The 26,481-nt window shown below is 39.1% G+C and overlaps 1 protein-coding gene across 1 annotated transcript in view; it reads left to right on the top strand.

Moving 5' to 3' along the window:
* Nucleotides 1-25,407, top strand: part of TXLNB (taxilin beta) — a 63,640-nt gene extending 38,233 nt beyond the window's left edge. The window contains exons 7-10 of the mRNA XM_059401575.1: nucleotides 571-645; nucleotides 6,934-7,026; nucleotides 23,251-23,346; nucleotides 24,610-25,407. Of these exons, the coding sequence (XP_059257558.1) occupies nucleotides 571-645; nucleotides 6,934-7,026; nucleotides 23,251-23,346; nucleotides 24,610-25,407 (1,062 nt within the window). The remainder of the gene's footprint in view (nucleotides 1-570; nucleotides 646-6,933; nucleotides 7,027-23,250; nucleotides 23,347-24,609) is intronic.
* Nucleotides 25,408-26,481: the final 1,074 nt, after the last annotated feature.

Raw genomic sequence — 26,481 nt, 5'->3', positions numbered from 1 at the left:
GTGTTTCTGAAAATGTAATCCATGGAACACCAACATCCAAACTGTTTTGGGGTTTTGCTCTCACTATAGACTGTAATCACACTGTGTACTTCCCAGTTGACATTGTTTAAGGGGGATCTGCTTTTTATCATGCTCCTTAGCAGATTCTGATGCATGCAGCGGTGGAGAACCATGGTCTAGGAGGACAACTTTGAGTTTACTCTAAAGAAACAGCTGCTCACCCCAATGATTCAGGTGGAGGTGTTCTGGAAATGTTCGAGCAGAGCCTGGATGACGGTTGAACAGGATTGCTAGAGGAGGTTCCAGAATTTGGTGGGAGGTTAAGTTTTATGTAATTCGTGCTTGAGTTGTAGGTTATTTTTCTCTTTTTTATCCATTAGAACCAGATTTTCAGTGGAGAATCCAACTGTTTAGCTGCTTTCTTAGCTTTCCTAGATACTTTGCAAAGTTGCCAAAAAATTACTTAAGAGGGTTAGTTAGCAAGTCATTAAGTTTTAGACACAAATTGTCACCACATGGTGATGTAAAGGGCAATTTGACAATCTTTCCATGCATTCTCTCTCCTCACAGTTGCTGAACCAGGCAGCAGAGTGGAAACTTCAGGCCAAAGTGCTGAAGGAACAAGAGACAGTCCTACAGGCTCAGGTGAAGGGGGGAGACAACAATGCATGGGGTGTGAAGCAAAGCTAGTCTGTACCAGGCCTCATGTGTGGCAGGTCCGGGGGATACAGGACTTAGAAATGAACCCTAACTTCATATTTATTATTTTAAAATAAAAAGAAAAGCACAATATTATCTCTAAGAAAAATAAATGCTCCACATAACATCCAGTCAGATGGTTTGCTGACACACAAGTGAGGGCCCTGAGATGGCCAATCAGAATTAGCTGGTGTTTAAGTTCCTGCCTATCTGTTCATAAAACACCCTCTCTCTCTCCTCCCTGTTACCTTACTAAAGCAAGAATAAAATGTAAACTGATCAAATGTACCATCTAGAATATCCTTGCTTTTTAGATATGATTTATAACAAAAGGAAATTAGAAAAATAAAGTCCGCACCAAAGTATTGTGCTATCAGAAGTTGGACTTGACAGTGGTTAATGACTAGAAACAACAGACAGGTAGGGAACAATTTTGATTTGGCTTTGTGATGTCATGTGTGTGTTCTGAGGAGACTGCAAGAATTCCTATTTCAGACTCAAGAATAAAGCCTCAGGCAACGGATGATTCTGTCCATCTTTTCCATGCCCCCGGGGCTCTGCCCTTCCAGTAAACGTTCCCTGTCGTGTTCCAGATGTCGTGTTCCGGCATCCCAGGGCTGAGCTATAGAGTGGTGCTAGCTCCCCCACTGGGAGTCCCAGAGCTACAAGGACTATAAGTCCCAGAGAGCAAATAAACTCACAATATGTGAGGAAATCACAAGCCTTCCAAGCTGGGCAGTGTTAATTTCAGATTTGCTTAATTCACTTGTAAATGTTTATGTGCAGATTGCTATATCCTTATTCACTATACAAAACAAAACCAAAAACTTGTTCATTGCCTGAATGAACAAGTTCAATGGACACTTGCTCATTTTTAAAGAGGCAAATAAGAGGGGACTTGGGTGGCTCAGTGCATTAAAGCCTCTGTCTTTGGCTCAGGTCATGATCCCAGGATCCTTGGATCAAGTGGAGAGCCTGCTTCCTCCCCTCTCTCTCTCTGCCTGCCTCTCTGCCTACTTGTTGTCTCTGTCTGCCAAATAAATAAATAAAATCTTTAAAAAAAAAAAAGAGGCAAATAAGAAAAGTAAGAGACAAAATCACAAATCTTATCACTGCAGATAAAAACACAGATAGCATTTTCATATCTAAACTTCCTAAAGCAGACTTTTCCAATGTGTGAACCGAATGCAATGATAATTGTTTTCCCTCAGTAATATAAAATAACCCATCAAAACTGTTTTTAAATACTGATTACATAGGAATTTGAAGCATTTTCCCTAATCTCAATAAAATCAAAGGATCCAGAGTTAAAAGACTCAACTCTAGAGTTACAACTCAAGCTCATCTTTTAGGTTAGTACAGAGCCACCACATCATGGTTGTGGGGTGATGGTAGGCAGTGGTCACTCTAACCAGAGGTGGGCAGGAGGAGAGGAGGTGTGACCTCACAGTCTTGGAGACAGTTCAGAGAATCAGAGCGGGACTCCTTGCCCTGTCTCTGCCTCATTAGCAACACAGAGCCTTGGGGGGTACAATAGATGATATTTGAGCTCTTCATTGTCCACGACAAGCAATCTCTACTCCTCTATACTAAATGGTGATAATGAGCCTGAGAAGGGTAGGTTAATACCACTAGACTCTGGGCTAGGGTCATATCTTCAGCTGGCATCTAGGCGTTTAAAGACCTGTAGAATAAAACATAAAGGTGTGATCCAATATCCCACCAATACCCCCTCAAATTCGAAAAAGCTTCTACCAGGGGTTTTTTGATGTGCCCATGTTCCTCGCTTGTCCCTCAGTACTGGACTGAGTGACTGAGTCCAGGGACCAAGATCAGAGTCCTGGCTCTTCTGCTCAGAACTTGTCTGACCTTGTGCAATTCATCTGAACCTCTCTACACCTAAATTTCTTTGTCCATAAAACAAGAATATTGTAATACCTCAGTGATCCCAAGCTGGAGTTCTCCGACCTCTGGGAGCCTCATCAATTTTCAGTATTTCCAAAACATAACATCATACAAGGCATCAGCTACTGTCTAACATATAGTTGTTTTTGACATTCTATCAGCACTCCCTCAGCAGCTATGGAGGGCAATTATTCACGTGTTTGGTTAAGTTTATAAAAGGAAAATGAGTAAATGAATATGTAATATATGCAGTTTGTTTTCAAGTTATGCATGCAAAGCACTTAGATCCATGCCTGGCCCATAAGAAGTATAATTAATTCAACCAGTATTGATTGAGTACCCACTCAGTGCTCAGCCAGATTCTAGGTGTTGGAGATATACTAGTCAATAAGAGAATCAAAAGTCCCTGCCTAATTAAATTTGCAATCTAGTGATAATGATAATTTTAATTAACATGCTAACAATTAGTGTATGAGCTAATACAACTATTATTTCATATGTAAGGATCTACATAGGGATATATGAGACAAAAGGAGTCAGTAGGGGCAAAAAAAATTTGAAGAACAGCTAGAAAAGACGATCTCCAGACCCTGTCCAGCTCTAGTTCTTGAAGGCAGAGAACTTCCAGGATTGAAGCAAGTGGCCCCAAGCTAGGTTGACCTTGACTTATCCTCTACTTTCCATCATGTGGGTTCTCTGCAAGGACCCTCCCTTGTATGTCTCTTGTCTTCAAGGCACTTTTCAAAACTCCAGTAATAACTTAATCTTCAAGAAGAATATAGAGGTCCCCAAGTCCTATGTCAAATCATGTTTAAAGTTCTTGAAAAGTAGCAACATTATATTTTTAAAACCTTTAAACCTTGAGAAACAAAATCTACTACAGGTCAGTGTGCTTAGCCTTTAAACACTTCCTTTGGTTTTACAGTTTCTTTGAAGGAGCGGGGTGGTCAGAGACAAAGGTCTTAAGTCCATTGAGACCACTTCTATGGTCTGGGCAAGGGAAATAACAAGGACAGATTGTGTTTTACTAGACAAAATCACTTTCAGCCATAAAACAACAGCTTGCCAGTTTGGGGCATGGTTTTCACTTAGGGAAGGGATGTCTGGCTCTCAATTATACAAACCAAGGCAACAGAGTAAATGTCAGCAATGATCAATGGGATGCAATTGTCACTACAAATAGAGTGTTCACTGGATCAATACGGATGAAGATGGTGGATGTGGAAAGTCAGCAGTACTAATGACGCAGCCACAAAAATACGGCCCAAGGGGGAAGATCACCGAGTAAATTGTTAAAGACAGTAATCATAGCCTTTAAACCCCAAAGTCCTCACCTTCCGTAGAGAGGATAAGAGGAGATTACTCTGCAACTACTGTAATAACTGGACTTGTTCCCCAAACAAATCTCACAGGTTTGCTAAGACGATTCCTAGACACGCTTCTATTTCCTATATGCTATGAAAGTTTGTCATTAAAATTCGGTGCTCATTAAAAGAAGGTATGTGTTGCTCACTCAAAAGTGAAAATGTTGGAGCAAATTGTTGTTTTTACTGACCCTAAAATGGTTTGTTCCTATTTCTGCCTCTGGCAGAAGTACTGTGGATGACCTCTGGATGTCCCTTCCATGCCTCTCTGCAATACCAAAATAAGAGCAGGCATATGACACATGAAACCAAACATGCACCATGTCTGCATAGTAGTGAGAGGGGAGGTACTACCAAGCAAACTGGCATAAAGTAAACAGGAAGTGCCCCTTTTTAGTTAGTGTAAGTAAAGAGCCTTAGGGTTGGTTACCTGAGAAAAGTATAATCCACACAGCTTTTGCCACCTACAACAAAGAGGTCAAATAGGAAGAAAAGCTGAGTATGAAAAATAGTTCTAAGAAGGGAAATGAGGACTTTAACTGTTTCATGGGTGTTGAGTTTCAGTTTTGCAAGATGAAATAGTTCTGGAAATCGGTTACACAACAACGTGAATAGAAGTAACAATACTGAACTGTGCACTTAAAATAACTGAGATGGTAAATCTTATATTACATATAATTAAGAAAGAAAGAAAGAAAGTTGAGGGGGAAAAAAAGGAAAAGAAAGAAATGGTCCCTAGGAAAAAGCCAGGAGAAGGGGTAATGAAATGAGACACCACTTCCTGGCACTCGGGGTGTGTCGGCCTTCTCCATCCCACAAGAAAACAAGAGGAAGAGAAACAAAATCTGCCCAATGTATACACCCGAAAGAACGTTCTGCCCAAAGGAAGGGCAGAAGCTGACCAAGCTGGGTGCGGCTGTCCCTGCTGATACTGACAAGGTTGTGCCCAGGAGGTGGGCGGCACATGCGCCCACTCCCGCTCCTCCTGTGGGCAGTCTGCGACTCCAGGGCTGCAAGAGTGGGTTTGGGAGGACCTGCCCAGGAGACTGGAATATCTGCCACCCTCCTGTAACTCTGCAGGAATTACTGAGCAGTGTGGAAAAGAAAGGAGAGAAAGTCAGAAAAAGAAGCTTAACAGGAGATAGGACCAAGAATGCAAAGGAACGGATTTTGTAATAGAAGGTGAAGAAGATCATCCTGGAGTAGCTGTTCCCACCCTAGACCACTAGATCATGTGCAGTGTAGGTAGCCAGTCCCATACAAGCTTATTCTCGGATTATGGGGCTTGACCTACTCAGGGCCCTGAAATCAACTCAGTGGATCCCAGCAAGTACTTTGAAAAAAACAAAAACAAAACAGAATTGAATAGGTAAAGAGTGTGTTGCACATAATGAGTTAACGCGTAAGGATTGTCTTATGTGCTGTGTGTGTGTGTGTGTGTGTGTGTGTAAAACCCTGGTGTACCTTCCTGGCCATGACTTCCCTGATGCTCCTTTACTCAGGCTTCTTTAACCTGTGTGCCAAGGAATCACGAGAAACAAATTTTAGACCACTAGAGTTGCCCTGTCACATATTCACAGAGCTAAGGTGTGATTTTAAGGTGATGGTCAGCCATTGTTTGACTTTGGGAAAATTTATCCCGTGGAGAGGTTTTATATTATCATTTCATTGTTTTTGTTTACTATGGTAAAAGCTCTGCTATTCTAAAACATTTGAGAATAAGCCATTCTAGATAAGCAGATTTTCTGGGATCTAGGAGTTCAGTCCCATACTCTCTCTACCTCTCACCCCCAAGACTAAGAACTCTCCAATCTATTGGCTTCCAGTCATTTGTTTTTTTCTGCTTTTGAAATGACAGTGTCACAAGTACCACCAGCTAGTCATCTGGTGCCCATTTGAGGAGTTGGAGCTGCTCCAGGCATCCAACAGTACCAAATACTCATTTGAAAATTCAGGCTTTACTAAGATGTACCATCTATATTAAATCTCCACTCACTCAAAGCATGCTATTCTAAAATCATTTTTGAAAACAACATTTTATTATTGCATTACTGTCTCTAGCAACACACTCTTTTCCCTTGCCCTGCTTTATTCCTACCCCAAACACAAGCCTTGGAATAAGGATGTAGATAGAGAGGTACAAGGTACCACTCCCATTGTGAGCCACACACTTGCCAACCCTAACCCATATGATGTCTAGTATTTTACGCATATTAGAAAAGACATTCCTTCCTCAAGACTCATTCTTTCCATCTGTAGAAAACTGGTATAATAAACTGATTTTGATGAAAAGGGACATTTAACTGCTATTGGCTAGAACACTGTATTCATAAACATACAAAACCAACTTGACTAAAATGTAAAGGGCGGCTGCTCAGTGTGGACCAAGCTGTATAATGGCAGCCATTCATGTCTGGTCCACCTTTTCTACCACTTCTTTTCATTCTTATACATTCGCACTCCAGGTAAGTGTAAGGCTCGCCTTCTCCACAAAAACAAGGCTCACGTGATCACCTGCCATGTTCACTTCCTTCTCTGACTGGCACTGTCCTTAATGGAGCTGGCACTTTGTATTCACTGTCCCACAGTCAAGCTGTCTTTGAGACTATCTTCCTATCAGGAGCACAAGACTCTCAAAAACAGTAGTCATGTGTTAAATGTTTTTGTACATAGAGTCAATACGTAGTTCAGTGCTCAATAAAGGTTTGTTGGTAAGTTATGATATAATGAAATGGCAAAGACACATGCTATTTTTTCATTTTTCCTTAAAAATGTACTTCAGTCATACTCACTGACTTAGGTTATTCTCATAGTAAATTAAAAAACTGAACATACTACTAATATTGTATTGAGAATTCCCTTAAGTCATTTTTCTTCTCAAATAATGAACAACGACATGTTGTTTTGTTCTGGAAGCATTCTGAAAGCAACCCTAAAATGGATCCACTTTTTTTCATATTTACAGCTTACCCTCTACTCTGGAAGATTTGAAGAGTTCCAGAACACATTAACAAAAAGCAATGAAGTGTTTGCCACTTTCAAACAGGAAATGGATAAAGTGAGTATTACTTATCCCCCACAAAATCCTAATGTTTTCTACTTTGACAGGCAATTCTCCTTTGGGTTTTTTGGGGTATTTGGGGGGGTATTTTTCTCTCATTAAGATACTTCAGTGCATTTCATAAAGTAATGAAACATTTACACATGCAAATAAGATTTAGACTGTATTTTTTATTGGTAAGTATTTTTCTGATGAATTAATCTCAGAAAGAGTCCAAAAACACTAGGATACATTTTCACTCTGAGAAAGAATATTTTCCTTTTTTCGGCCATGGAGAGCAAAGGGGTGGGGGTGGGGGGAAGACAAGAACTGGCAATTTAGCACTATATTGTTTATACTAATTTTTTTAATCTTATTTTTAGAGACTGAAAAAACAACTTTCATAAAAATATGCAACAGGAGAATTTTAGAATAGAAAAACCATTTCATGCGATCTTTCTTAGAAGAGAATATATGTAGTACATTATAATTGACAGTACCTTGATTGAGAAGGAAGCCTGTATTCAAATTCTAGGTGTGTTGTCATTCCTCAAGTAGCACTAGACAATCCACTTAACTTCTTTCCAATTTTATTTTTCTTATATACACATTAAGATACCATTTCCGTTCCCTATTTTACCAGATTGTGAAGTTCAAATATAAATTAGTGTGCCTTTCAAGGGTTTTAAACTTTCTTATAATCTTTTACAAATATAAGGTGCTAAATATTATTATTAGACATAATGTTTAAATTTTATTCAATACAATATTTTCCCAAAATAAAATCAGTATCAGAACTGTGTTTCTTAACAGGCACTGGCATTAACTTTTTTCAAGTGCACAAAGCATCCTTTTAAAGACATTTTCTTGGGGCATCTGGGTGGCACAGTCAATTAAGCATCTGCCTTCAGCTCAGATCATAATTCCAGAATCCTGGCATCAAGGCCCACATCAGGCTCTCTGTTTAGCAGGTAGTCTGCTTCTCCCTCTCCCTCTACTCATGCTCTCTCACTTGCTCACTCTCTTTAATAAATAAATTTTAATTTTTTTTCTTAAAATTATATGATAAATTTCACAATTCAGTTAACCAACATAAATAGGTGAATACTTGTTAAAATTATAACTTATTCACTCCAAGATGGCTCTATCTGTTTTTCAAAAATCTTTTTTTCACTATGGAGTGTTAAGACTAGAATAAATATTAGAGTAGAAAAGTGTTTTTGCTTATTTCAAAATTATTTTTGAGATTGGAATAAATATTAAAACAGGAACTTTTAATCTGGAATTTATTTATAGACTTTTAAAGTCAACTTGAGAATTAGCGCGCGCACACACACACACACACACACACAAACTGATTTGCATATTGTATTTCTTTGAGTGTGGTTCCATAGATTTCATCAAATTCTTAAAGAGGTTGCTGACTTTAAAAAGTATCTAAACTACTAACTTGTTAAGATGCTCAAAATTAAAAGCCATTCAAGTCTCTCCTAGCTTCTCTATAGAGCCCAGGGGCTAACAGCCTGGGCCCAGTCTCTGGCCTCCAGGCATACACAGCCTCAGACAGCATGGCACAGAGCAGCAAGTGTCCAGGTATGGTTCTTCCAAAGAAACTGCACCTGATTACATGCCTGACCTTCACTTCGTCCAAGCAGAGCAGAGATCCAACAAAAAGTTTCAGGCTCAAAAAAGAGGGGCTGCATTTTATTAACATCTGTATCTTCTGTACCCAGCTCCTTACAGGTTACCAGCAGATACTCCACATATGTTGTATTAAATGGAATGAAATAACTCTAGTCCCACTCTTCTGCTAACTCACCTGAATATTCTTTCACCTCTTTGAGCCTCAGTTTCCCCACTGATCAGTGGAGGTGAAAACAGAACCTTCCTTATGAGACTGTTTCAAGGATGAAGTTAATAGTGCATGTAATCGCATTATATGAATCCCACCACACTCTACAAATGCAAAGACAGGGAGCAGGAAGACGGTAGTGGAGTAAGAGGATCCCAGGTTCATGTCATCCTACAAACACAACTAGATAGCTATCAAACCATCCTAAATACCCTAGAAATTGACCTGAAGACTGACAGAATGAACTCTACAACCAAAAGGAAAAGAGGGCAACATCAAAGAATGTAGGAAGTACAGAGGGAGCTGTGGTCATAGAGAAAGGTGAGAGAGTGACAGAGAGGAGCACACAGGGGAATGCACAAGGAGAGCATTTCGCCAAGCCATTGGCTTGGAAAATGAGAGGGGCTAAATTTTGTGAGTTCTTGCAACCAGCGGGTCTTAAAGCTTGGACTTTTAAGGCCAGCAGTCTTGGCTGGAAAGAAGCACACAAAAAAACCAGGGTAGACAATGTGGAAACAGCAATGTGAAGAGCACCTGGGGCACACAGTGAGGAGATTATTCACTCTTCTCAGAGTGTGTCCCTGAGCGGCAGCGTTCACTGAAACACCTCTCCAGAAACAAAGGAGCTGGCCAGCACCATTTTCCTCCTCTGCCCCTCAGCATAAATGCAGAGCTACCTGCAGGAAGCAGCACAGCACAGACACCAGCCACCACAGCACACACTGGAGACCTTCCCTGAAGCACCAGGCTCTGGGCACTAAATGACCTTTGCTTTATAAGGCCCTTATTTTCAGGAGCAGAAGACATAACTGGCCTTTATAACACTGAGAAGAAGACTTAAACAAAATGTGAAGATGGAGAAATTGATCCAAAATGAAAGAATAAGATGAGACCACAGCCAGAGACCCAAGCAAAACAGATATAAGTAACATGCCTGATGGAGAACTTAAAGCAACAGTCATAAGAATACTCACTGGCTTGAGAAAAGAAGAGAAGACACCACTGATATCTTTTCATCAAATCACAGAGATGAAAGAGTTTGAAAAGAATCAGAGATGAAGAATGCAATAAATGAGATTGGAAACAGGCTTGTTGCAATGAACATCAAGCTGGAAGAAGCAGAAGGACAAATTAGTGACCTGGAAGACAAAGTAATGGAAAGTAAAGAAGCTGAACAAGAGAGAAAGAAGACTCGTGCAACATGAGAATCAACTTAATCAGTGACTCCATCAAACGTAATAACATTCATATTATAGGAGTCCCAGAAGAAGAAGAGAGAGAAAAGGGGACAGAAAATTTATCTGAGGAAATAATAGCTGAAAACTCCCCAATCTGGGGAAGGAAGCAGATACCCAGATCCAAGAGACACAGAGAACTCTTATCAAAATAAACAAAAGCAGGCCAGGCCAACACCAAAACACACTGTAATTATATTTGCAAAATATAGTGATAAAGAAAAAAAATCTTAAAAGCAGCAAGACAAAGTCCTTAACTTACAAAGGAAAAGCCATAAGGCTAGCTAGAGCTTTCTCAACAGAAACTTGGCAAGCCAGAAGGCAGTGGCATGATACATTCAAAGTGCTAAATGGGAAAAATCTGCTCCTAAGAATACTCAATCCAGGAAGGCTATCATTCAGAATGGAAAGAGAGAAAGAGTTTCCAAGACAAACAGAAACTAAAGAAGTTCATGACCCCTAAACCAGCTCTGCAAGAAATATTAAAGGTAACTCTTTGAGTCCAAAGGTGAGACCTAAAGTGAGAGTATAAAGGCAGGAAACACAAAAGCAGTGAAAATGAGTATTTCCATAAAAATCAATTGAGGAACTCTCACTAAAAAGGTATAAAATATAACAACATATATATAAAACGTAGGAAGGACAGGAGAAAAGAATGAGTTCAATCCTGAATGACCATCATCTTAATATAGACTGCTATTTGCAGAAGAGGTTATATATGAACCTAATGGTAATCATTATATATCAAAAATCACTAATAAACATGCAAAGAACAAAGAGAAAGAAATCCAAATACATCACTAAAGAAAATCAGCAAAACATGAAAGAGAGAGACAACAAAGGATCAGAGAAAATCTCCAGAAACAACCACAAAGCAAGTAATGAAATGGCAAAAATACATATCTATTATAAATAATTTATTTGAATGTAAATGGACTAAATGCTCCAATCAAAAGATACAGGAGTCAGAATGGATTAAAAAAACAAGACCCATCTATCTTCTGCCTACGAGAAACTCATTTTAGACCTAAAACACCTGCATATTGAAAGTGAGGGGGTGGAGAAATATTTATCATGCAAATGGATGTCAAAAGAAAGCTGGAGTAACAAAAGTTGTATTAGACCAACTAGACTTTAAAACAAAGACAGTAACAAGAAAGAAAAAAAAGGGGGGGGCTCTATATAAATAATAAATGGGACAATCCAACAAGAAGATATAATAATGGTAAATATTTATACACCCAACATAGAATCACACAAATAAATAAAACAACTCATAACAAACATAAAGGAATTAATCAATAATAATACAACAAAAGTAGGGGACTTTAAGTTACATCAAGGCACAGATCATCTAAACAGAAAACATACAAGGAAACAGTGGCTTTGAATGAAACACTACACCAGATGGACTTAACAGATATATTCAGAACATTCCATCCTAAAACAGCAGAATATATATTCTTTCCAAGTGCACGTGGAACATTCTCCAGAATAGAGCACATATTAGATCATAAAATAGGCCTCAATAAATACAAAAAGATTGAAGTCATTCCATGCACCTTTTCTGACCACAATGCTATGAAGTCAAAGACAAGAAAAATTTGGAAAGACCATAAGTACATAGACATTAAACAGCAGTCTACTAAACAATGAATGGGTCAACCGGAAATCAAAGAAGAAATTTCAAAATACATGGAAACAAATGAAAATGAAACCAAAACCTTTGGGATGTGGTAAAAGTGGTCCTAACAGGGAAGTACACAACAGTACAAGCCTATCTCAAGAAGCGAGGAAAATACCAGAAAAACAACCTCATCTTACCCCTAAAGGAGCTATAAAAAGAACAAAAAGGCATAACACCTGCAGAAGGAAGAAAATAATAAAGATTAGAGCAGAGGATGTGAGGGTGATCTGGCCGCAACATCTATCACCCCATTGATCACAAGGGTTGATTCAGTGGATGTGGCTGGGTAGGTGGGTGTCGCAATAGAAGAGGGACATTCTTTAGTCAGGGATATACGAGCAGTTGCACTCCCCTGCCAGAACCCAGATAAGCTCTCAAGGTCCATTTGTAGGCAAAGGTGGAGTAGTCAAGCTTCCAAGACTCCAGACACATCCAAATGAGGTGCTGCATGTGGTAGTCTACTTTTCTTTAAAAATAATAATTAACACAATTAATAAGAAGAATAAAGATTAGAGCACAAATAAATGATATAGAAACTTAAAAAAAAAACAATAGAATAGACCAATGAAAGCAGGAGCTGGTTCTTTGAAAAAATTAATAAAATTGATATACCTCTAACCAGACTTACCAAAAACAAGAGGAAAGGACCCAAATAAGTAAAATCAAAGACGAAAAAGGAGAAATAACAACCAACACCACAGAAATATAAACAATTATAAGAAAACACTGAAAAACTATATGCCAACAAATTGGACAACTAAGAAATGGAGAAATTCCTCGAAACATATAAATTATCAAAACCGAAACAGGAAGAAGCAGACTGATAACCACCAAAGAAATTGAATTAGTAACTAAAATACTCCCAACAAACAAAAGTCTGGACCAGATGGTTTCACAGCCAAATTCTACCAAACATTTAGAGAAAAGTAATACCTATTCTTTTCAAACTATTCCAAAAAATAGAAGAGGAAGAAAAACTTCCAAACTCATTCAACAAAGCCAGCATTATCCAATACCAAAACCAGATAAAGACATTGCTTAAAAAAAAAAAAAATACAGGCCAACTTTCCAATGAACACAGATAAAAAATTCTCAATAAAATATTAGCATACCAAACCCAACAATACATTTAAAAAATCATTCACCATGTTCAAGTGGGATTTATTCTTGTGTTGCAAGGGTGGTTCAATATTTCCAAAGCAATCAATGTGATACATCACATTAACAAAAGAAAGGACAAGAAACATGTATGATCATTTCAATAGATGCAGAAAAAGCACTTGACAAAGTATAACATCCACTCATGCTAAAAACCCTCAACAAAGCAGGTTCAGAAGGAACATACCTCAACATAATAAAGGCCATATATGAAAGCCGACAGCTAATATTACCCTAAGTGAGGAATAACTGAAAGCTTTCACTCTACAGTCAGCAACAAGACAAAGATGTGCACTCTCACCACTTTCATTCAACATAGTACTGGAAGTTCTAGCCACAGGCATCAGACAGCAAAAGGATATAAAACACATCCAAATCAGAAAGGGAGAAGTCAGACTTCCACTATTTGCAGATGACATGACACTACATATAGAAAACCCAAAAGACTCCACCAAAAAACTGCTAGAAATGATCAACGAATTCAGTAAAGTCATAGAATATAAAATCAACACACAGAATATGTTGCATTTCTCTGCACCAATAATGATTCAACAGAAAGAGATTATTAAGAAAACAATCCCAATCAGTATTGAAGCAAGATGGCAGAGGAGGAGATATATATATCATCAGGTCCCAGGAGTTCAGCTAGATGGTTACCAAACCATCCTGAACAGCTACAAATTCAACAGGAGATTGAAAAGAAGAGCAGCAATGCTAGGAACAGAAAATTGACCACTTTCTGGAAGGTAGGATGTGTAGAGAAGTGAATCTGAGACAACATAGGGAAGAGAAACTGTGGGGGGGTAGGGAGCCAACTCCCAGCAAGCAGTAGAGAAACACTGCACAAAATTGGAACTTTTAGGAATCTACTCCACTGAGAAACGTCATTCCAGAGGCTAAGCAGGGGTGGAGCCCTCCTATGGACAGTGTGGCCTCAGGACCCACGGGATCACAAAAAGACCAGTGCTGTCTGAGTGCAGCAGAGCACCCAGGAATCAGAGTGGGGAAGCTGGCTGCAGAGAAGGAGCTGGGGCGGGGGTGCTTTCAGCTTGGGGTTACCTTAAACTGTGATCTGAGGCACAGTCAAGCCACTGCTCTTTGAGCAGTGACCCCAAAAGTGGCAAATCTGGAGAGATCCCTTCCTTTGTCCTCTGGGAGGAGTGGCAAGGGAACAAGTGGCAGGAATCAGCTGGTTTTGGAAACTCTGAATGGGGCTGTGCACCAGAGATAGAAACACTTGGTCAGAGTGCCTGGGTGGCTCAGGGGTTAAGCCTCTGACTTTGGCTCAGGTCATGATCTCAGGGTCCTGGGATAGAGCCCCACATCGGGCTCGCTGCTCAGTGGAGAGCCTGCTGACCCTTCTCTCACTCTTCCTGCCTCTCTGCCTACTTGTGATCTCTCTCTCTCTCTCTGTGTCAAATAAATAAATACATAAAATCTTTAAAAAAAAAATAAAAACAAAAGAAAGAAACACTCAGTCACAGGCCAGGTGAGCTCAGAGTGTGGCTAGAGACGAGGGGGTGAATCTCTGATGGTGAATTAAGGAGTGGGGCCCAGAGCTCTCAGTTCATAAGGGGCTGGAAATTGGGAGGGCACCATTTTCATTCTTGTCCTCCAAAGCAGTACGGAAAGCATTCAGGGAACAAAAACTCCCAAGAGCAAAACCAAACAGATTGCTTAGCCTGGCCCCTGGCAAGGGCAGCAATTCCGCCTTGGGCAAAGACATTTGAGAATCATGGCAACAGACCCCTCCCCCAGAAGATCAGCAAGAACATCCAGCTAAGACCAAGTTCACCAATCAATAAGACCTGTAAAACTTCAGAGCTACGGGAATACAGCACATAGAATTCGTGGCTTCTTTCCCATGATTCTTTAGTCTTTCAAAGTTAAATTTTTTATTTTTTTTCTTATTCTATATTTTTTTATTTTTCTTCTTTCATATTTCCTCTCTCCTCCACTGAGCAGAGAGCCCGATGTGGGGCTCTATCCCAGGACCCTGAGATCATGACCTGAGCCAAAGTCAGAGGCTTAACCCCTCAGCCACCCAGGCATTTTTTTTTAAGATTTTATTTATTTATTTGACAGACAGAGATCACAAGTAGGCAGAGAAGCAGGCAGAGAGACAGGAGGAGGAAGCAGGTTCCCTGCTGGGCAGAGAGCCTGATGCAGGGCTCATTCCCAGAATCCTGGGATCATGACCTGAGCCGAAGGCAGAGGTTTTAACCCACTGAGCCATCCAGGGACCCCTATTTTAACGTTTTTAAACCATTTTATCTTATCAGTACCTTTTCAATAATCTTCTTAAATTTTCGTTCTTATAGTCATATTCTATCCTTTCATTGTATTTAAACTTATTTTTGTATATAAGTTTTTCTTTCTTTAAAATTTTGGAATACAGTTTCTTCTAACAGAGCAAAATGTACCCAAAATCAAGTGTATGGCCCTGTTCTATTCACAAGTCTAATATGTATGTATGTATGTATGTGTATATATATACACATACATATAATATATATAATATACTATATGTATACTATATTATATAATGTATATATACTATCTATAAATATATATTTTATATATATAAAATATATATATGTATATATATACATATATATATTATTTTTCTCCTCCTTTCTTCACCCCTCGGTTTTAGGTCTCTTCCAATTTGTTTAGTGTACATTTTTCTGGAGTCATTGCTACTCTTTTAGTATTTTGTTCTCTCATTCATCTATTCTTACCTGGATAAAATGACAAGGCAGAAAAATTCACCTTAGAAAAAAGAACAAGAGGCAGTACCAACAGCTAAGGACCTAATCAATATGGACATTAGTAAGATGTCAGATGATGAATATCAAGGTGATAGCTGGGCTTGAAATAAGCTTGAAAGATACTAAAAAATCCCTTTCTGGAGAAATATAAGAACTAAAATCTAACCAAGTTGAAATAAAAAAGCTCTTAATGACAGACAATAAAAAATGAAGGCTCTTACTGCTAGGATAAATGAAGCAGAAGAAATAATTAGTGATATAAAAGAACAAGTGATGGAAAATAAAGAAGCTGAGAAAAAGAGAGATAAACAACTATTGGACCACGAGGGGAGAATCTGAGAGATAAGTGATACCATAAAACAAAACAATATTAGAATAATTGGGATCCCAGAAGAAAAAGAAAAAGGGGGGGCAGAAGAAATATTGGAGCAAATTATAACAGAGAATTTCCCTAATTTGGTGAAGGGAAAAAGCATCAAACTCCAGGAGGCACAGAGAACCTCCCAAAATAAATAAAAAATAGGTCAACACCACATTACCTAATAGTAAAACTAACAAGTCTCAGTGACAAAAAGAAAAATCCTGAAAGAAGCTCGGGACAAGAGGTCTGTAATATACAATGGTAGAACTATTAGATTGGCAGCAGACCTATCCATAAAGACCTGGCAGGCCAAAAAGGACTGGCATGATATATTCAGAGCACTAAACGAGAAAAATATACAGCCAAGAAATATCCAGGTTGGCTGTCATTGAAAATAGAATGAGAGATTAAAAGCTTCCAGGACAAACAACAACTAAAAGAATTTGCAAACAACAAACCAGCCCTACAGGAAATATTGAAAAGGGTCCTTTTAATATTTCAATAAGAAAGAGAGAGCATAAAAGTAACAGACCAGAAAGGAACAGAGATGATATACAATAACTGTCACCTTACAGGAAATACAATGGCACTAAATTCATATCTCTCAATTGTTATCCTGAATGTAAATGGGCTAAATGCCCCAATCAAAAGACAGGTATCAGAATGGATGATTAAAGAAAAAAAAAAAAAAAAGACCTATTGATATGTTGTCTGCAAGAAACTCATTTTAGACTCAAAGAAATTCAAGAAACTCTTTTTAGACCCAAAGACACTTCCAGATTTAAAGTGAGGGGGTGGAAAACGATTCACCATGCTAATGGATGTCAAAAAAAAGCTGGGGTAGGAATCCTTATATCAGATAAATTAGATTTTTAAGCCAAAGACGATAATAAGAGATGAGAAGTACACTATACATACTTAAATGATCTAACAAGAAGATCTAACAATTTTAAATATCTATGCCCCTAACAAGGGAGCAACCAATTATATAAACCAATTAATAAAAAAATCAAAGAAACACAGAGACAATAATACAATAACAGTAGGTGACTTTAATGACCCCTTCCCTGAAATAGATCATCTAAGCAAAAGATCAACAAGGAAATCAAGGCTTTAAATGATACACTGGACCCAATGGATATCAGAGATATATTCAGAATATTCAATCCCAAAGCAAAAGAATACATATTCTTCTCTAGTGCATATAGAACGTTCTCCAGAATAGATCATATCCTGGATCCCAAATCAGGTCTCAACCGGTACCAAAAGACTAGGATCATTCCCTGTATATTTTTGAGCTACAATGCTTTGAAACTAGAACTCAACCACAAGAGTAAAGTTGGAAAGAACCCAAATACATGGAGGCTGAAGAGCATCCTACTAAAGAATGAATGGGTGAAGCAGAAAATTAAAGAAGAATTGAAAAAATTCATGGAAACAAATGAAAATGAAAGCACAACTGTTCAAAATCTTTGGAACACAGCAAAAGCAGTCCTGAGAGGAAAGTATATAGCGATACAAGCCTTTCTCAAGAAACGAAAAGGTCTCAAGTATACAACCTAACCCTACACCAAAAGGAGCTAGAGAAAGAACATCAAAGAAAGCCTAAACCCAGCAGGAGAAGACAAATAATAAAGATCAGAGTAGAAATCAATGAAACAAACAAAAAGAACAGTAGAACAAATCAACAAAACTAGGAGTTGGTTCTTTATATGAATTAATCAGATTGGTAAACACCTGGCCAGACTTATCAAAAAGAAAAGAAAAAGGACCAAAATTAATAAAATCATGAATGAAAGAGGAGAGATCACAACCTGCAACAAAAAAATACAATTATAAGAACATATAATGAACAACTATGCACAAGGAAATTTGACAATCTGGAAGAAATGGATGCATTCCTAGAGACATGTAAACTACCAAAACTGAACCAGGAAGAAATAGAAAACCTGAATAGACTGATAACCAGTAAAGAGATTGAAGCAGTAATCAAAAATTTTCAAGAAGCAAGAGCCCAGTACCAGAGAGCTTCCCAGGCGAATTCTACCAAACACTTAAAGAAGAATTAATACCTATTTTCCTGAAATTATTCCAAAAAATAGAAATGGAAAGAAAACTCCCAAACTCATTTTATGAGGAAGCATTACCTTTATCCCAAAACCAAAGTCCCCATCCAAAAGGAGAATTACAGAACAATATCTTTGATGAAAATGGATACAAAAATTCTCACCAAAATAGTAGCCAATAGGATCCAAAATTACATTAAAAGGATTTTCACCATGACCAAGTGGGATTTATTCCTGAGCTACAAGGTTGGTTCAACATCTGCAAATCAATGTGATACAATACATTAAAAAAAGAAAGAACGAGAACTATATGATACTCTCAATAGATGCTAAAAGAACATTTGACAAAGTATAGCATTCTTTCTTGATCAAAACTCTTCACAGTGTAGGCATAGAGGATACATACCTCAATATCATATCATAAAAGCCATCTATGAAAAAACACAGAGAATATCATTCTCGATGGGGAAAACCCACAGCGAATATCATTCCCAATAGGGAAAAAACTGAGAGCTTTTCGCCTAAGGTCAGGAACATGGCAGGGCTGTCCACTATCACCACTGCTATTTAACATAGTACTGGAAGTCCTAGCCACAGTTATCAGACAACAAAAAGAAACAAAGTCATCCAAATCGGCAAAGAAGTCAAACTCTCACTCTTTGCAGATGATATGATACTTTATGTGGAAAACCCAAAAGACTCCACTCCAAACTCCTACAACTCATACAGGAATTCAGTAAAGTGTCAGGATATAAAATTAATGCACAGAAATCAGGTGCATTTCTATACACCAACAGCAAGACAGAAGAAAGAGAAATTAAGGAGTCGAATCCATTTACAATTGCATCCAAAACCACAGATACCTAGGAATAAACCTAACCAAAGAGGCAAAGAATTTGGACTCAGAAAACTATAAAGTACTCATGACAGAAATTGAGGAAGGCACGAAGAAATGGAAAAATGTTCCATGCTCATGAATTAGAAGAAAAAATACTGTGAAAATGTCTATGCTACCTAAAGCAATCTACACATTTAATGCAATCCCCAGCCAAATACCATCATTTTTTTTCAAAGAAATGGAACAAATAATCCTAAAATTTGCGTGAAACCAAAAAAGACCCCAAAGAGCCAGACAAATGTTGAAAAAGAAAACCAAAGTTGGCAGCATCACAATTCCAGACTTCAAGCTCTATTACAAAGCTGTTATCATCAAGACAGTATGGTACTGGCACAAAAACAGACACATAAATCAATGGAACAGAATAGAAAGCCCAGAAATGGACTCTGAACTCTATGGCCACCTAATCTTAGACAAGCAGAAAAGAATGTCCAATGGAGAAAAGATAGTCTCTTTAACAAATGATATTGGGAAAATTGGACAGCCATATGCAGAAAAATAAAACTGGGCCATTTTCTTACACCACACACAAAAATAGACTCAAATGAATGAGACAGAAATCCATCAAAATCCTTGAGGAGAACACAAGCAATAACTTCTTCAACCTCAGTCACAGCAACTTCTTCCTAAAAACATCACCAAAGGCAAAGGAAGCTAGGGCAAAAATGAACTATTGATGAATGAACTCATCAAGACCAAAAGCTTTTGCACAGCAAAGGGAATAGTCAACAAGACCAAAAGACGACTGACAGAATGGGAGAAGATATTTGCAAATGACATACCAGATAAAGGACTAGTACCCAAAATCTATAAAGAACTTATCAAACTGAACATCCAAAGAACAAATAATCCAATCAAGAAATGGGCAAAAGACATGAACAGACATTTTTACAAAGAAGATATCCAAATGGCCAATAGACATGAAAAAGTGTTCAATATCACTCAGCATCAAGGAAATACAAATCAAAACCAGAGCGAGATACCACCTCACACCAGTCAGAATGGCTAAAATCAACAAGCCAGGAAAGGACAGATGTTGGCAAAGATGTGAAGAAAGGGGAACCCTCCTACACTGTTGGTGGGAATGCAAGCTGATGCTGCCAGTCTGGAAAACAGTATAGAATTCCTCAAAAAGTTGAAAATAGGGCTACCTTATGACCCAGCAATCACACTGCTGGGTATTTACCCTAAAGATACAAATGTAGTGATCTGAAGGGGCACATGCACCCGAATGCTTATAGCAGCAATGTCCAAATAGCTAAACTATGGAAAGAACCTAGATGTCCATTCAACAGATGAATGGATAAAGAAGATGTGGTATGTATATAATGGAATACTATGCAGCCATCAAAAAAATTTGCTGTTTGCAATGACGTGGATGTAACTAGAGGGTAGTATGCTAAGCAAAATAAGTCAATCAGAGAAAGACAATTATCATATGATCTCTCTGATATGAGGAATTTGAGAGGCAGGGTGGGGGGGTCATGGGGGGTAGGGAGGGAAAAAATGAAAAAGATGGGACTGGGGGGGAGACAAACCATAAGAGACTCTTAATCTCTCAAAACAAACTGAGGGTTGCTGGGGGTGGGAGGGTAGGGATGGGGTGGCTGGGTTATGTGCTATAGTGAGTGCTGTGAAATGTATAAGACTGATGATTCACAGACCTGTCCCCCTGAAGCAAATAATACATTATATGTTAATGAAAGAAAGAAAGGAAGGAAACAATTACACTTACAAGCACCAAAAACTATGCGATACCTAGGAATAAATCTAACTGAAGAGGTAAAAGACCTGTACTCCGAAACTATAAAACACTGATGGAAGAAACAGAAGATGCCAGGGGCATGATCCCAGGGTCCTAAGATCAAGCCCCACAGCCAGCTCCCTGCTCAATGGGGAGTCTGCTTCTCCCTCTCCCTCTGCTGCTCTCCCTGTTTGTGTTCTCTTGTGCTCTCTCCCTCTCTCTCTCTCACAAATAAATAAATAAATTCTTTTTAAAAAAAAGAATCTGAAGATGACACAAAGAAATTGAAAGACCTTCCATGTTCATGGATCAGAAGAACAAATATTGTTAAAATGTCTATATACCCAAAGCAAATCTACACAGTTAATGCATCAAAACACCTACAGCATTTTTCACAGAGCTAGAACAATCCTAAAATTTATATGGATCAACAAAAGACCTGAGATAGTCAAAGCAATCTTGAAAAAGAAAAACAAAGCTGGAGGCATAGCAATTCCAGATTTTAAGTTATAATACAAAGCTGTAGTAATCAAAATGGTATGGTACTGGCACAAAAACAGACACATAGATCAATAGAATAGAATAGAAATCCAGAAATAAACACACAATTTTATGGTCAATTAATCTTTGACAAAGCAGGAAAGAAAATCTAATGGGGAAAAGAATGTCTCTTCAACAAATGATTTTGGTAAAACTGGACAGCAACATGCAAAAGAATGAAACTGGACCATTTTCTTATACCATACACAAAAATAAACTCAAAATGGATTAAAGACCTAAATAGGAGACCTGAAAGCATAACAATCCTAGAAGAGAACACAGGCAGTAACTTTTTTGACATTGGCTGGAGCAGCTTCTTAGATACACTTCCTAAGGCAAGGGCAATAAAAGCAAAAATAAACTATAGGGAATACATCAATACATCAAAATAAAAAGCTTCTGCACAGTGAAGGAAATGGTCAACAAAACTAAAAGATAACCCATGGAATGGGAGAAGATATTTGCAAATGACATATCTGATTAAGGGTTTGTTTCCAAAATAGATAAAGAACTTTTAAAACTCAACACCCTAAAAATGAATAACCTGATTAAAAATGGGCAGATGATGTGAACAGACATTTTCAGATGGCCAACAGACACATGAAAACATGCGCAACATCACTCATCAAGGTAATGCAAATCAAAACTACAAAGAAATATCATCTCACACCAGTCAGCATGGCAATAAAATTAACAACTCAGGAAACAACAGGTGTTGGCAAGGATGTGGAGAAAGGAGAACCCTCTGCACAGTGGGTGGGAATGCAAACTGGTGCAGCCACTATGGGAAACAGTATGAAGATTCCTCAGAGAGTTAAAAATAGAACTGCCTTATAATCCAGCAATTGCAGTACTAGGTATTTACCCAAAGAACAGAAAAATACTAATTCAAAGGAAAACAAGCACCTTAATGTTTATGGCAGCATTATGTACAATAGCCAAATTATGGAAACAGCCCAAGTGTCTATTGACTGATGAATGGATAAAGAAGATGAGGTATATTTATACATGCAATGGAATATTACTCAGATAGGAAAAAGAATGAACTCATGACATTTGCAACAACATGGGTGGAGCTAAAGAGTATTATGCTAAATGAGGTAAGTCAGTCACAGACAAACACCATGTGATTTCACTCACACATGGAATTTAAGAAATAAAACAAAAGAGCAAAGGGGGAAAAGTGAGGGGGAGGCGAAACAGACTCTTAACTAAAGAGAACAAAATGATAGTTACCAGAAGGGAGATGCATGGGGGGATGGGTGAAATAGGTGATGGGAATGCAGGAGGGCACTTGTTGTCAGGAGCACCGGGTAATGGATGGAAGTGTGGAACCACTATACTGTACACCTACAACTAACATTACACTGTATGATAACTTACTAGTATTCAACTAAGAACTTTTTTTTAAATGTAAAGACAGAAAATAAAGAACTGTCTTTGCATAACAACTTTTCAGATGTGCCCAGATAGTATCAACATTTTAATGGTAAAGAGCCTGTTTAGCTTTCCCACTGATAGTTTCTTACTCAATAATGTAAAAAAAAAAAAAAAAGAAGAAGAAGAAGAAAAGAAAAAAGAAAGAAAAAGAAAAAAGAAAGAAATCTAAATTACAAGCTTATTCCTGTGACTAAATAAAGCTACTTTTACTTTAAACTAAGGAAAATACAGTGACAAAAGAAGGGCAGACTTAAGGAGCTTCCTTCTTCCTGAATGGGCTCTGGTCCAAATAAGTTCGTTCAACACTGACCTAGATGATTCATAAATATATATGACTCTCCCCACTCAATCTTCATTCCGCAACATCAGACCTGTTTGCTTCAGCAGCTAGAAACAAAAGGACTTTTCTTAGCGTCACATATGGAACTAATAGCCTTTTTTGATATATTAAGTCTTTTGGATTAACATTAAAATATTCCAATTTCTGTAGACAACTAAGAAAATGAAGAAGTTAGAGAAGGACACAGCCATGTGGAAAGCCCGGTTTGAGAACTGCAACAAAGCTCTGCTGGACATGATTGAAGAGGTAAGAAGACTTCCCCCAACTTATTTTCCTCTGTTCAGTCCAAATACTCATACTCAGAAGATTATTATGATTGAATAGTACAAATTATAATCTTTGAAAAAGAGCTGATTTTTTTTCTGAGATGTGACCTATGAAATTATAATAAAAATATTTAGAGCAAAATGGAATCGGGTCCAGATTCACAAAGAGCTTTGTGACCCTAAGTCACCTGCCTACTTGCCGAGTCCAAAGCTGTCCTCAAATCAGCTCCATGCCTGCCCAGCTGCATTCTTTAAAGACAGGACAAGCATCTTACTTGTCTTTGAATTTCCCTAGTGCCTAGCACAAAGCAGGTGCAGAATATATTAGTGAGTTGATTTGAACCTATGAGGGAAGACAGCAGCCTGAGCACTCAGGGTATGTACTACTTTATAGACAGATGTGGGGATGTGTTGTTTAATTCTTCCAGTAGCCATTTAATTACAGATAGTATGTCAAGCTCTGTAGATGTTGAGGCAAAGGTACATGGTCCTGGATCTAAGAAGCGGAGCTTACAGGAAAAGGTCTCTCCGTATCAAAAAGTGAAAAAAAAAAAAAAAAAAAGTCTTAAAGGGTACCAAGTAGCACAAAGGTGGGGGCAAAGAGTAAGATGATTAGGAATGATTTCATGCACAAACACACCAACATTTTGTACAGAAAAAGAGAAGAACTGAACAGTTTGAGCAGGCAGCATCATGAATTAGTGTGTGGGGAGTTTCTGTCGTTATAATTACTCTTCTAACAATTCGTCCCAAATTGCAACCAATTCCAAAGAGATGAGCTTATTATTCACCAACATAAATCAAACAGTTGCTGGAATCGCATACAGCAGTTTATCTCTAGACTAGATGAGGCACTGCTGACAGCCACGTCCCCCTCCATCTCATTGTGCCACTGGAAGACGTCTCGGTCTTGCAAGCAGAAAAATGCATGTACTTTAAGATTTTGGAGGCCCTGGGCTGGAGCAAAGAGAAGCTTTGCCCTCTTCCTCTCCCAAAGGAAAGGATACAGTGATTCAAACTCTACCCGAGTCTCACACACAATGGAGAAACAGCTGTGATGCCCCAGCCAGGTGTCTGTCCAGCCACCTCGAGCGGTCAGGCCCCAGGGTCTGGTAGACAGATTCCTGGGCAAATGGTTTTGCTCATCTCCAGAGAGCATCCTGACAATTTTGCTTTGTTGGTTTATGCTTCTCCCCCCCCCCCCCCCGCCACCCCCGCACTTCCTACTATTTTCAAATCACAGAAAGCACTGAGAGCTAAAGAATATGAGTGCTTCGTCACGAAAATTGGGAGGCTGGAGAACCTCTGTCGAGCTTTACAAGAAGAGAGAAATGAACTGTACAAGAAAATTAGAGACGCAAAAATGCCTGAAACGGATGACCGAGGTCAGCACACCTCCGACGAAGAGCCCGAGTCCGCCGTGTCTGGGGGCGTGGGGGTTGATACAAAGGAAGCCGAGAGCGTTCACAACGCTGTGAAAAACCTGGCCACAGCCTTCATGGTCATTCCCCACCCAGAGTCACCCCCTGACCTGGCCAGAGAAAGCCAACCGGAATTCGGCAGTCCTCAAGGGGGTGCTGACTCGGCCCTGCGGGAGCCGGAACAGTCCCCTCGGAGCCCTTTATGCCCTTCCCGGCCTCCCCCAACTCCTCTGGCAGAAGCCGAAGGAAGCCATGCGGCAGAACTGCCCTCCAGGCCCGGGAATCCCCCCGCGGGGTTGGGAGCACAGGCCCAAAACCCGGGTCTCCCTGCAGCAGCCCAGGCTGACCAGCCGCCCCAGAAGGCGGAGGCAGAAGCTCCCAGTCAGGCCCCGCAGTCCCCCTCCGAGGCTCCCCTCCCAGCGATGGAGGCAAAGGGTTGGGCTCCACCAGCCAGGCCAGCTGAGCAGACTCCAGCTGGGGTGCCCGCCTGTGGGCCCAGGAGGCCGCCTCCCCCACCCCCACCGGAAGCAGCGGCAGAGGGGCTGCCCCCACCCCCACCGGAAGCAGCGGCAGAGGGGCTGCCCGAAGGGGCCGACACCAACCTGGAGGGAGTAGACTAAGCTTCGCTGTGCTTCCGAAGCTCTTCTTCCTGCCTGTACATCGTCATAACAGATTGTCTTCTGAAAAGGCATTAAGGGCTAGGTTTGTCTAAGGGAAGAGACTTAATTAGAATCAAGACATTTTCAAAGGTTGTGCAGAGCACTCTTAGCCTGTGCTATTTGTTCTCAATTTATAACCCATTTGCAGCTTTTCCGTTTAACATGGGTTGATAGTATAATTTTCCCAAATGGCAACAAAACAAATAGAAAATTCATATTAGTCCTCCATTGAGATGGTATTTATTTCAGTTTCTTAATCAACAATTAGATTTGGTGTTTCAACACTTCACTACAATATATAAATATAGAAAAATGTGATGTTTCATTTTATTTCCCTATATAGTTTTGATAGGCTCCATAGCAAGTAATGGATACCCAGGTTCCATTTAAGTATCTACCTAATATATGCATACATATGGCTGTGTCTGAATGTATATACATATATGTGTATGTTTCAGAGTATATACATATGTGTGTGAATATATACATATATGAGTTTATGTGCCTATATATACATGTGTGTATTTTATATTATATATACACATATATTTTTATATATACATATATACACATATACATATATACACATACACACACACACATATATATATTACACATACATTTCATCCCTTTTTGGAGTTCTGTCAGGTAAAATATTTAGATGGTAATCAAAAAAATCATCTATTTGCTTGGGGTGAGAGTAGACTAATGCTCTGTGAATCAGAAGTAGGTTGAGAATGCAAGTATTTAGGCCACATAATGTTGGGCTAAAACAAGTAACCGAATGGTAGATCAATAAATCCAACCAATTGGCCAATTGGTCAAATGTCCAAACAGCACTCTGCACACATTGTGAGTGTGCAGAACACATAGACACAAAGTTGTCACAAGAGGTTGTAAGCAGAAAAGGAGAACAGTCACAGCTATAGACCACTCACCTCTTCCAGATGCCTCTCAGACACAACTCCGCATATTGCCTTGCTACCCCATGTAGTGAGGCAGGGACTCGTGGCTACCTGCATGGAAAGGACTGGA

Source organism: Mustela nigripes, chromosome 5, assembly GCF_022355385.1.
Source record: "Mustela nigripes isolate SB6536 chromosome 5, MUSNIG.SB6536, whole genome shotgun sequence".
Lineage (NCBI taxonomy): Eukaryota > Metazoa > Chordata > Mammalia > Carnivora > Mustelidae > Mustela > Mustela nigripes.
The sequence above is the reverse complement of the archived record's forward strand: the minus strand, read 5'-3'. Positions and strand labels throughout refer to the sequence as shown.